The sequence below is a fragment of the Phaethon aethereus genome, assembly GCF_964289735.1.
Source record: "Phaethon aethereus genome assembly, chromosome: 19".
Classification (NCBI taxonomy): Eukaryota; Metazoa; Chordata; class Aves; order Phaethontiformes; family Phaethontidae; genus Phaethon; species Phaethon aethereus.
The window spans coordinates 7,275,858-7,287,327 of record NC_138595.1 but is presented as its reverse complement, the minus strand read 5'-3'; the positions used below and the strand labels follow the sequence as shown (position 1 = coordinate 7,287,327).

The following is an 11,470-nucleotide window of genomic DNA, read 5'->3' as shown; positions in this document are numbered from 1 at the left end:
TTAGTTTTTCAAGATGGCATCGTAGGCCTGGTAGATGTACTGGGACACTTCGGGAGCTCGGCATTTCAGGGAGAGCTGCGGAGAAGAGAGGAGAGGTTAGCGGCGCTGCAAAGGAAGGCAGGAGCCTTCCTACCATCTCCACGAAGGCAACTGGAAATGTCTGACCTGCAGCATGGGTTGGGCAGCATGGTTGATGACAGTTGCTCAGAATATTTCTCCTGGGTACTGCTTTCTTCGTCACCAACACCAAACTGTCTTTTCAGAGCTTGCTACAAGCAGGAGGAGGTACATGAAAGCAAACTCCCACTGTGAGTTCCCAAATTCCTTCACAAATGTAGGTGCCTCTGCAGGCATGAAGGAAGGGGACATTGCCCCAGACTGAGACAAGGGACTTGCTCGCCCTCATGGTGTAAATCCCAGCGCTGAACCTGGGGACATCTAATGATTTGCTGCTCAGTCCCGACAGACACAAACTTGGCTGTCACCCCTCTCTAAAGGAAGGAGCAGGCTGAGACCAGGCTTGCGGCATCAATCCTTGTGCAAACACTTTAAATCACCTTCCAACACTCACTTTCACCCCACGGGTCCTCAAACTGTGGATTTTTCTTGAAAATCCTGGAACAGCTTCCAACAGGAGATAAATCCTCTAATATCAGGATGCTGAGACACACAGGTCCTCAGAAGGGGAGCAAAGGCAACGAGAATAGCTACGGGAGTGCATGATGCAGGACAGAGCGCACCTTCCCACCAGCCGTAGGCTGATGTCAGCGCAAGGCCAAAGAGCATCTGACATCCAGACAGCCGGTCTCCACCGCAGGAACGCAGCAGGGCATAAATTTCTCCTTGTTTATGAGAGGGGGAAGGGCATCCTGGCAGCGCTTCCTCGCTAATGTCTCTTGGCTTTATCTCTGGGTAACCTTGGCAAGTAACTGCTCATTGCTGAGTGGGCATTATCCCAGCTCACTGGTAACAGAGCAGTGTAATTCTGTTGTTTCTTAGTTTTTCCCAGTTCAGTGGGCATTCCCAACTCCCTCCCCCAAGTCAAATTAACAGGATCTCCCCCAAAACAAGCACATTAGGCAAAGCAGGGAGAAATCGCTCCACGTCCGACATCTCACCGTGTAGTTTGGGTTCCCCGGCTGAATGCGAAGCTCGGCCAAGATCCAGATGCCGTTGGTGAGTTTCAGAGACTGATAGAGCATGTCCTGGCCCTCCACGTTCCTCTTGGCGATGGTGTAGACGTTGTTGTTCTGCAGTTTGCTGGAGACTGTGTCTTCAGAGAGAAGGAAGAAAACCACATCTGTTAATTCGGATTCATCATCTGCGGACACAAGAGAGCCCAGAGGAGCGCTCCCAGGATGCAAGCACACAGGGAAATCCTGATTTCCGCCCCAGAGTTTCCCCAGGGGACAGGAGCAGACATGACACAAGGAGAAAAAATTCCAATTTGCTTCCATGGACCCACCTCATTCCTTTCAGGCTGTGATCCACTTGTGAAGTATTTGCCAGTCTTGCAGGACTTTCACCGACTGCTCACTGTCCTAGGTCATTCAGGACTTACTGCCTTTATCAAGGCAAGACTCTGTAGCTCAGAGGGTGAGAGGACTCTGCTCTATCTATAACCCCAAAGGAGCCCCAGGCAGGCTAACCCGGAGGCCACCAAAAGTCAGAAGATGAAGGCGGAGAAGAACAAAGATCACTGCCTGAGGCTCGCTCGGGTGCCTGGCTCTGAGGTCCTGCTGCAACCACGACAGCTCCCTCCTGCTTTCCCCCCTCACGCACAGACACTTCTGGCCAAACCAATGTCTTACAAGGCAGTAAAAATCCCTTTTTTTTTTTTTGTAAACAATCACTTGAAAGGGTAAAAACCCCATAGGCATCTGGCTCTAAACATCATAGGGCTGCGATACAGTTTTCACACACTGTATAACCTCAGCGCTCGCAGAAGATGTGCCATTTCACCTGAAGACCTGTCTGCACGTAACGACGACAGGCATTATTTCTAAGGGACCTTTCAGAGAAACAAGAAGAGAAGCAAATGTGCAGAACACAAAGACCCAAACCAGCAGCCTCTGGGTGCCAAGGGGTTTCACAGCACAGAGCAGGGAAAACCTCAGCCTTTGGATGCCAGTGAAAGGGGCACATTCCCACTTTGGGTGGAAGGCTCAGGGAGGACGACTCCACACCTGATAAGCCTCACCCATTTATTAAATTCCCATTTATGGTGCCCAACAGGAGAAATGTAACCCCTTCAACCTCTCTGCCCAGGCCAGGAAGAACACTATGTCTATGCTACACCATTATCAGCAACTCGGGCACTTTTGACAGAAAGCAAGGGAGAGAAGTGGCCTTAAACCAATTTGCACTGAAAGCCAAGAGACTGGGAACGTGGGATCCATTTCAAGGAGCGTGAGGAACAGGACAGCAGCAGAGAAGTGGCACAAAGCAACCGTGCAGCTCTAAGCCGTCCCTGCACCTAAACACCGAGATCTGCCAGCATCAGTGCCAGATTTGAGAACGGAAACAAGTCTGTGCTGGTGCACAGAGGGATTAGAGAGGGACAGCTGAGTCTGTTCATGCACCAGGGAATGGTAGAAGCAGGAAAGAAAGGGCCCCCCAAATGCACACACTGATGCAGAGACCTGGACCCGCTGCCTTTCCCTGGAGCAGCACTGATGACCAGAGCTGTGGAGCAGCTCCACGGGCAGCCCGGACCCTTCGCCCGCGGCTGGGCTGAACCCCCTCGCTGCCCAGGCTTCAGAGCGGCTGCGTGCAGGTCGAGGAGGGTTCAGGCATCCAGCTACCCAGAAGCGCTCAGATTTAGGTTTCCTCTCTTCCCCAGTTACTATGGAAACTGGCAGATATAAGGAACTAATGAGATCCTCTGCTTAAAAGCCCTCATTCCCTCTGTCTCCTCCTCCCACCTCTATTCCTCCTCTGTACAATTAGGGATTAGGGATTAGGGAAACGGGCAATGCAGAGCAGTCCCCCGTGCGGAGAGTGTGGCTGGGAGACCCCCATGCTGGAGGGACGTCACCCACCAGGGACAAAACCCAAACCCCCACCTCCTCATGCCCACCCAGCAGCGAGAGCAGCCTCCAGGGCTTTGTGAAGGCACGGTGTTCAAACACGAGCGCCGGCTTAGAGAACGCATCACTGTTTGCAAGGGATGTTGGTCTGAAATGTGATTTTGTTTGTCCACTTTTAACAGGCCGAGGTTAAACCTCACTGGTCTGAGGCCCCTCTGGACATGTATGCTGGAAGTGGAACTGCTGGCAAGGGATTATGACTTCCTCCAGCAACCTTTACTCCTGCTGGGACCCTCCGCCCGGGAATGCTGTCAGAGCAAAGGCATTCCCTGGGAAGCGTGGGTGCAGGGTCAGAAGCAAGGCTGCAACGGGAAGCTGTAATTTGGGCAGCTGTGGGGCTGCGACCCCACCACGCGGTGTGACGGCAGAGGAGGGGAGCGCTCCTGCCGCCCGGGGAGCCGCGCTTTGGAGGAGCGGCGGGCGAGATGGGGCCGCAGAGCAGCTGCTCTTACGCCAAGGCCTTCAACCGTGTGATGGCACACACATGGTTGTTTAAACATTTAAACAGCCGCTGCCACGGCTGGGGAGGCAGATTTTCATGTAGGGATGTGCTTGTAGGGGGTACAGGGAGGGAAACTGAGGCAGGGCAAACTCCTAGGGAAGTCTGTTTTCCACCTCCCTGTCTGACCTCAGTTACCCTCTGAAGAGCGCAAGAAACCCTACAAAACATATGCTGTCTCAGCCAGACACCCGGAGCGATTGTGAGCAGGCTGGAATGCTGATGCTCAGCTTGCCCGACTCCTCCTGCCCCCTCTCTCTGCACAGATTTGGGGACTGGTGAGAGCCCACCCCTTCTCCCCTCTCCTCACAGGTAGCAGCTCCCATCCCTCTTGTGTTGCCGAGTGTCAGGATTTTGGATTTTGAGTTGCTTAGCAACAGTGCTAGGCTGTGCCTGGCTGAAGGCAGGGCCACTAATGCCATGTGACAGCACAACCTATAAGAAAAAAGACAAAAAGGCAGATACTTGCTGGGAGCAGAGAGCTGAGCCCAGCCCTGAACGGGACCGCTGGTTTCCGAGCGAGAGCGCAGCACCCAGCGAAGCCCTGGCTAGTGCCCGGAGCAGGCAGGAGGAGGGCTGAGCCATGCTGCCTGGGCAGGCGTCTCCCCGCACGTGCTGCAAACCAGAGCCACCCGAGTCCTTCTGCAAGATGGCACAGTCTACATCTGACCTTGCTAAGCAACTTTCCGTAGGGCTTTTTCTTTTGGCTCAATGCTTATTCTCAAAATCCTCTTCAAGCACAATGTAAGGATACAGAAAGATTTCCCCATCATCAAGGCCAGGGAAGCCTCTGACATCAACTCAACTCTGAACAATGGACTTTTGTTTGTGGAGTTTGTTTGTTTTGCTTTTCTTTTGCTTTTTACATAGAATTCTTTACCCTACCTCAGTCCAACAACTAAATAGCACACATGGAAAGACAGGCATGCAGGGATAAACAGCCGGACAAGGTCTCCTCCCTTGCACTGAAGTTATCCAATTCTTTTCAACAGCACTCTCCTTCTGGGTAAAGCAAAGGACATGCTTAAATCTTCTACCTGTGCAGCTTAATAATTCCACTCCCAAACTCAAACAGGCAAAATGACCAACTGGCAACAACAGGAGTTTTCATAAAGGACACGCAGAACTCAGAATCAACACCAACAACATACCTTTTCTGAACTTGGACCTTCATGGCATTTTGCAGTGAGCACTGGATATCAGGAAGTAAAATTTAATCCCTGTATTTTATGCTGTGATAGCTGAAAACATCCCCACACCATTTCTTGTAACACCTGAATGGTTCTGAGCACCCAGCCAAGAACTGCATTCAAATACCAAATGCATGTGCAGACTTGGATGCAGTGGGGAGGCACTTTGGTCAATATTATGACAGTACATTCATTTCCAAGACATGTAATAAGCATGGGTTCTATAATTTAATAAATGATCACGTTACTAGATTTGCACATACGGGAAAAAACCTTACCAGGGAAGCTTGCATATGGTTGTGTCCCAGGTTGTTCCAGCAAGAAAATTCAATTTCTCTTTGTTCTAGCATCAGCAAATTACTCATGGGAAAAAACAAAGTGACCACTGCATACCAATAAAGCCATATTCAACTCCAAACGCTACAGCTGTCGTTTCACAACGAATTGTGGACCAGTCACAAGCAAGCAAAACCAAAGTTCCTAGAACTGCTGGACAGCACAGAAACTAATTGCCTCCTGTTTAATGGCGTTCAATCTCCATGGGCAAGTCAGCTTGTCCACTTTCACTCTGTGGATTTGAGTAAGCAGAATTTAAAAAAAGAACAACATTTAGCTAATCTGATTTGCATATCCTGGCTTAATGTAGCAGTCCCTTAAAATTTAATCAAACTTAACATATTGAAAAACCACTGTAAACAAGGCAAACTAAGCTGTAGCACATGCTCAGTTGTAGGGAAAACCTCAGTTGGTACAGTTGCACAAACAGCACTCAGATTATTTGAGCTACAAGTGTCTATGAATCTGTTTTCATGCACTAGATTCTTATATCTTCATTAAAAATCCCAAATCAATTAATTTCACACAATGGTTCATGAGATGAGAATGCTGGGGTATAACCATGACCTTGTGTTTTCATTACAAGTTGTATTTCTGAATACGATTTTCTCCATAGCACTATCATAACCTCTTCCTAAGAGGCAGATGCATGAAACAGAGCTCTAACAAATTCAGGATGTGCACTGCATCCTAAGTACACCTTAGCCCCATAGTACAACTCCGCCGAGACTTGCTCCTCCATGGCCATACAGCTCCAGCCCTAAAGAACAGCCCCAGGCCAGTGCCAGCTCTCACCACTGGGAACCTGAGCCCCAAATCCCTGGTCCAGAATTAAGCACTCCCCTCTGAGTCACTGGAAACTGTGGGAATACCTTTGAGGGTCCAGGACTTGCTTTTTTTGGAAACAAAGAGTGGCAAGCTCTACCACTTAAGAGTACTTGCTCCTCACCCCGCAGCGTGGCACCTTATCCTCTTATCCTTTCGTTTCAGCTTGTGGTGCCATGGGCTACCTGCAGCAGCCAAGATTTTCTGGCTGTTCTGTGCCCCATTAAGGGGTGAGCTGCCAGGGACGGGAGATTTTTCTGCCATCCCCGTTGCAAACCATCAAAGTTCGAGTCAATCCTAGTCGGCTTGCCTCGTGGGCACAGGATGGATCTTTTACCCACAAAGAGTAAGACTCACGTAGAAGCATCTCTACTGATAGACTGTGTTTATCTCCTTTTTGTTTGAAGGAACAAAAGAAATAATCTGGGGGAAAGCCGGCAGTTTACACTGGAGGTGCTGTAAGGTGACTGTAGCACGGTGACAGACAGAACCTTTTACAGGATGTAAAAGAAATGCACAGGCTGCTTTCTTGACAGATAAAATCCCAGCCCCCTAAAAATCCCTGTTCCAAGCCTATTTCACTTTGGTTTAAAGAAAAAGAAATTCAAATTTCAGTTTCTCCATTGAAGAAAACCGGCTGCTCAGTAGGGCCTCCTGCACGTCTGCACGTGACTTCATCCCCACTTCTCACACGGTGCAGAAACAGCGCAGATCTAAGCGCTCAGGAAAGCAAAGGCTCTTTGCAGCTAGAAGAAAAGCCAGGCACCGAGGGTGCGGGGACCACGCTTCTGATCAGCCCTCTGCCCAGCCGCCACGCGCCGTTAGGCACGCTCCGCTCCATCTGCCCGATGCCCACCGCAGCCGCGCAGCTCTGGCGAAGTGGCTGGTGGTACTGTCATTAGGGCACATCAGCTGGGAGCAGAGGTATTTTTAGCTCACAGCTAAATTCGTGTCACCGGGCTGGAATCGGTCAGACTCGAAGCATGAATGGTGCGGCGCATCCCCGAGCCTCAACGGCGACTCGCCACCAAGTGGGTGGGCTCACGCGAAGCACGAGTTACTTATCCGAGCGGACGCGAGAGGAGGGATAACGATTCACACGGCGGCTGCACACCTCTGCAGAGCCAGCGGTGCTTAGAAGCATTCCGTCTGTGCTGAAGGAGTTGCAAAAAGCCAGCATCTCCTAAATTTTACTTGGGAGCCATTGAAATCCGCAGGCTTTGTTCTGCGCAGCTCTGCCATGGCAGCCGTTGTGTACCTTGTTTTATACAGTGACATGAGCTGTACGCAGCGGTATTTCATCGGTGAACAATAGAACTGCCAACAGCCCAGATTGAGAGCTTTATTCTGCTTCGGCGTCTCCTACAAGAGAGACTTTTGAACATGAACCAGTCTTTCCTCCACAAGGATCAAGCTATACCCAGAGCTGCTATTCTTGGAAGAAAGGAGGTGTCTTAAAACAAGGCAATTTTCCCTGGATTTAAATGATCAAGACTGTGAATCTTGAAAGACTATCACCCTACTGCAGCACGTGGCCCGACACGCACCCTCACTCTGGTATAAACTAGCAGCAAGATGGATTCAGCTGTCCTCAGAGCTCACCCAGTTTACTTCTCCTCTGCCCTGGCGTGCACCACCAGCCACTTGCCACGCTGCCAGAAGTCTCCAGCCCTGAGGATGCTGGAAGCCCAGCCCTCCATGGGGTAGAGGGCCTATTCCTCATACAGACAGACAGGTTTGATGCTCTTAGGATGGTCTGTACTAGAAGAGGTTACTGCTTAGATGAAATCAAGGCGAGCAGCAGACTGAGTCAGGGTTGCATTGGTAGTTAAAATACAAGAGACTAAAGACAAGCACACAAGATTTCCCTGGTTGTCCCTCCTGCAAGCTATTGGCCTGCTCTGTGCCGAAGCCCAGGTGGTCAAGGAAGGAAACGGCCAGTATAGTCACAACAGGGAGGAGGTGTCGGCAGCGGAAATACAAAAACAGAAGCCTCAGTGGATGGAAGTCTTTGAAATCTGTTTGAGACATGACCCACTTTCTCCCGTACATAAGCCAAGGAGGCTGGCAGATCCTGCACACCCCCGAGCATCCCGAGTGACGGATTGTGCTCGGGAGAGGCACTGCGTCCAGGGCTCTTCCTAAAGCACCGAGAGAAGCCTCTTCTCATCTGAGCCCTGGCAATGGCTGCAGATAGCACTGCAGAGAAACCGCCCGGCGTGCCCGTGCTCTCCCTGCGAGCTAGTAACACATTCTCCACTGAGAATCACCAATTCAAGCAGGCCTGAGCAAGCAGTCTGGTCTCGAGCTGGCAAACCCTCCCTGAATGAGGAGCATTGCCTCTCACCCCACATTTTCTAACATTTTCTTCTGGAGGGAGAAGGCAGCACGGGCCATTCTGCAGGATCGCCTGTGCTCATCTTCCCAGCCACACCCCCCTTACCTCCCTCCCAACTACACCCTCTGCTAACCAGCACCGCATCACCCCGGCACCGAACAGGCGAAGCTGCACCTCAAATCAGAAATGTTGGTAAAGAGCTCGGGACAGCGCGGTCAGGGCACGGTCAGGGCACGGTCAGGGCACGGTCAGGGCACGGTCAGGGCACGGTCAGGGCACGGTCAGGGCACGGTCAGGGCACGGTCAGGGCACGGTCAGGGCACGGTCAGGGCACGGTCAGGGCACGGTCAGGGCACAAGGATTACCGGCAGCAGCACTGCAGTGCAGGGGAGAAGCTATGCCAAGCTCGGTCAGGAGCAGAGGGAGGGCTGGAGGAGGCGCAGAGGTTCCTCTCATTTGAAACCCCACAGTGAAATCAAGTCATAAGGTCCAACAGCTGCTATTTTTTCCCCTCTTGCGTGCTTCATCTTTTATATTCCAAAATAGTAATAATTATGAGTACAAAGGGACCCATGGTTTCTGTCTGCAATTGAAGCAAGAGGGTGTTCATTGTGTAATAGCAGACACAAGCGAATAAAAAGGTTACGGGGTTTGTAATCAATAGGAACACTTTTTTTCTCTGTGAAATACAGCAGCTTTTGGTAGAATCACTTGGCTCCTATCCAGAACCTTTTGAACAAAAGCAAAGCTGCTACGCTGGCCCCATTCCACTGTTTTACACTCCCTCATCCTTCAGCAGGAGTAAGGTCATACGTACAAGTAGGATGCTCACAGAGGCAACTGGATGGCTAAACACTAGAGCTGAACAGGACAGAGTATGATCAAAATGCATCAATTATATCAGCTAACAACAGCAGACCAAAACTCTTCTTACATGGCTTGTCCACAGATGTCAAAACATCTTATAGTGGTACATAGGGTTACTCCCTCACAACAGAAAGCAAGCAGATGCTGTAAGGTGAAGTGACTGACCCAGGGTTGTGCAGTAGGTTAAAGACAGGGCTGGAACACCTACTGTGAAACACACAGTAGCAGGACAAGATTGCTGTACAGCCCCAACACTGCGTTCAGCTCTATTTAAAAGGGCGGCTTTGCAGAGAAACAAAGTATAAGAGAGAAACAAGAATACAAAGTCCACAAGGAAAGGAAGAAACAGAAAGGCAAAATCTAAAATCAGGGATTTTAGATGTGCTTTTATGGGAGCCCAGCTAAAGTTTTTACTGAAACAAGTCCTAGGATCCAAAGCCATTCTGTTCATAAGTGCAATGCCCATCTTTCCCTTAGCCACAGACAATGCTATTAATAAGGTGATGGCCAGTGACCATACATCAGAAGCGCTCGCAGCATGGTAGAATTAAGCTACTCACCAGCATTCAGGTGACAGTCTTTAATCTGGAACTGAAGCTCATTTTCATTTGGAATATCCTTCCATGTTGCAAGGAAGACCTGGCGCTCTAGAAATGAGAAAGACAATCAGCACTCCTGGGTCCTCACAGGACCGGAGCATTAATTAATTCACTGCAGAATGATGCAAGGTAGACACACAAAAGATCTTTTGGTCACGTTTTGCCCTGCTGTGGTCAGATCCAGGATTTGCTCCTATACCAACCTCAGTGCCACTGTAAAAGCAACAAAGCTTTGATGGATTTTGGAACTCCCAAACCAGAGACTATCTTTACCGTACGAGCTGTTTACAAACCAAGAACAGGCAGGATTTGACAAGGAAGCAGACCCACACATTTAGGATTATGTTATAGTGAAAGCTGCTTTTCAAGCTAATTCCCAGCCAGTTCAAACAACAATTTAATAATAAAGGTGACCAGGAACACATGAATTACAGTGAAAGCAGAATGGGGGCAAATCCCAGACCCATTTGAGCGAATGAAACCCTCCTTCCCCGCAAAAAAAAAACAAACAACCCCCAAAAAACCCCCAACCCCCAAATCAGCCTCAAAGACAACAAATTCACCCCTTGTCTGGTGGAGAGAATCAGAGCAGAGGACTTGGGTTCTGGTAGCTATTAGAATTGCAGGACAACAGGGACAGGCTACCAAAACCACTACAGATTGATTCAGGCTGCTGAGATACACTGACATGAAGATCATGGCCAAGCACATGTGCATCTCGGCCATGGGACAAGTGCACCCAGCTGGGTGCTGCTTGCACAGTCTGGCTGAAGGAGGCTGACCACAGACCTAGAAGCACTCACCCATTTTGCCATCCTCTACGAAAAGCACGTTGAGAGGAATTAGGCAGCTGAAGTAAAAGACATCAATGTTGTTTTTCACAGCCACCTGTTATGGAAGAAACGGGGGTTAAAGCGTCTCCATCAGCTGGAAGTCCAAAGGGATCCCAAGATTTTGCGCAGTCTCATCGACAGTGCGCGGGCAGGTGAGTACTCTCTCCAAGCAGAGGTCAGGTCTGAATGTGAGACTACCTGGAGAGGTGTCACTGAGCTTCTGGGTAGTTTCAGACAAAGGTCAGTCCCACCCCTCTGTGCTCACTCCATTTTCACTAAAAGCTGCTCATTCTTCTCCTATAAGCACTTCACGATGCTGCTTCAGAGCCAAGTGCACTGATGGGGTCACAGCCAGGGTCCTTGCTCTTCTCTGCTCTCGTTCAGCCTCTCCCTCCCCTCACTTCTTCCACCTCCAAGGTAGGTTCATATTTCTTGGCTGCACACAGCTACTCTCATGCCTGTCATACTGCACGTGAGTTTCTCCACCACCTCTCTTTGCCATTTCACTCTTGTAATTCCCAGCTCCAAACCCCTGTGTATTTATTTTCTCAGTCATGTCTGAACACGCAGACTCCTCGATCTGTCGTATCTCAGCCCAGACACTTTCTAGAAAGCCTGAAGCGGCTTCACTGCCTGCACCTTCCTCGCAGCATCTCCCAAATCTCCTGCCTTTACCTTAGGGAAAGCTATATAGTGAACACATTCTGGGTATTGACTCCTGGAAGAAGAAAGCCCTGCTGCAGAGCAATCAAGGCAGGTAGAAAAAGATCACTTGACAAAAGACTTAATTCTTAGTGCCATTAAACTTCGCCAGCCAGGGAGATGCACTGGGTTGCCTTTTATCACACATGCTTGCCACATTACTGACTGATCTCTGCTAACACAGAGAGCAAC

General features: G+C 49.9%; 1 protein-coding gene across 3 annotated transcripts in view; it reads right to left on the bottom strand.

The window, feature by feature from the left end:
- The window catches only part of AP2B1 (adaptor related protein complex 2 subunit beta 1), a gene marked incomplete at both ends in the record, with an annotated part of 74,650 nt that continues 63,180 nt past the window's right edge, over positions 1–11,470 (bottom strand). For all 3 annotated transcript variants that reach the window (XM_082008432.1, XM_082008433.1, XM_082008434.1), the window contains 4 exons: positions 1–75; positions 1,119–1,273; positions 9,705–9,791; positions 10,547–10,631. In XM_082008432.1, coding sequence (XP_081864558.1) covers positions 1–75; positions 1,119–1,273; positions 9,705–9,791; positions 10,547–10,631 — 402 coding nt within the window. The remainder of the gene's footprint in view (positions 76–1,118; positions 1,274–9,704; positions 9,792–10,546; positions 10,632–11,470) is intronic.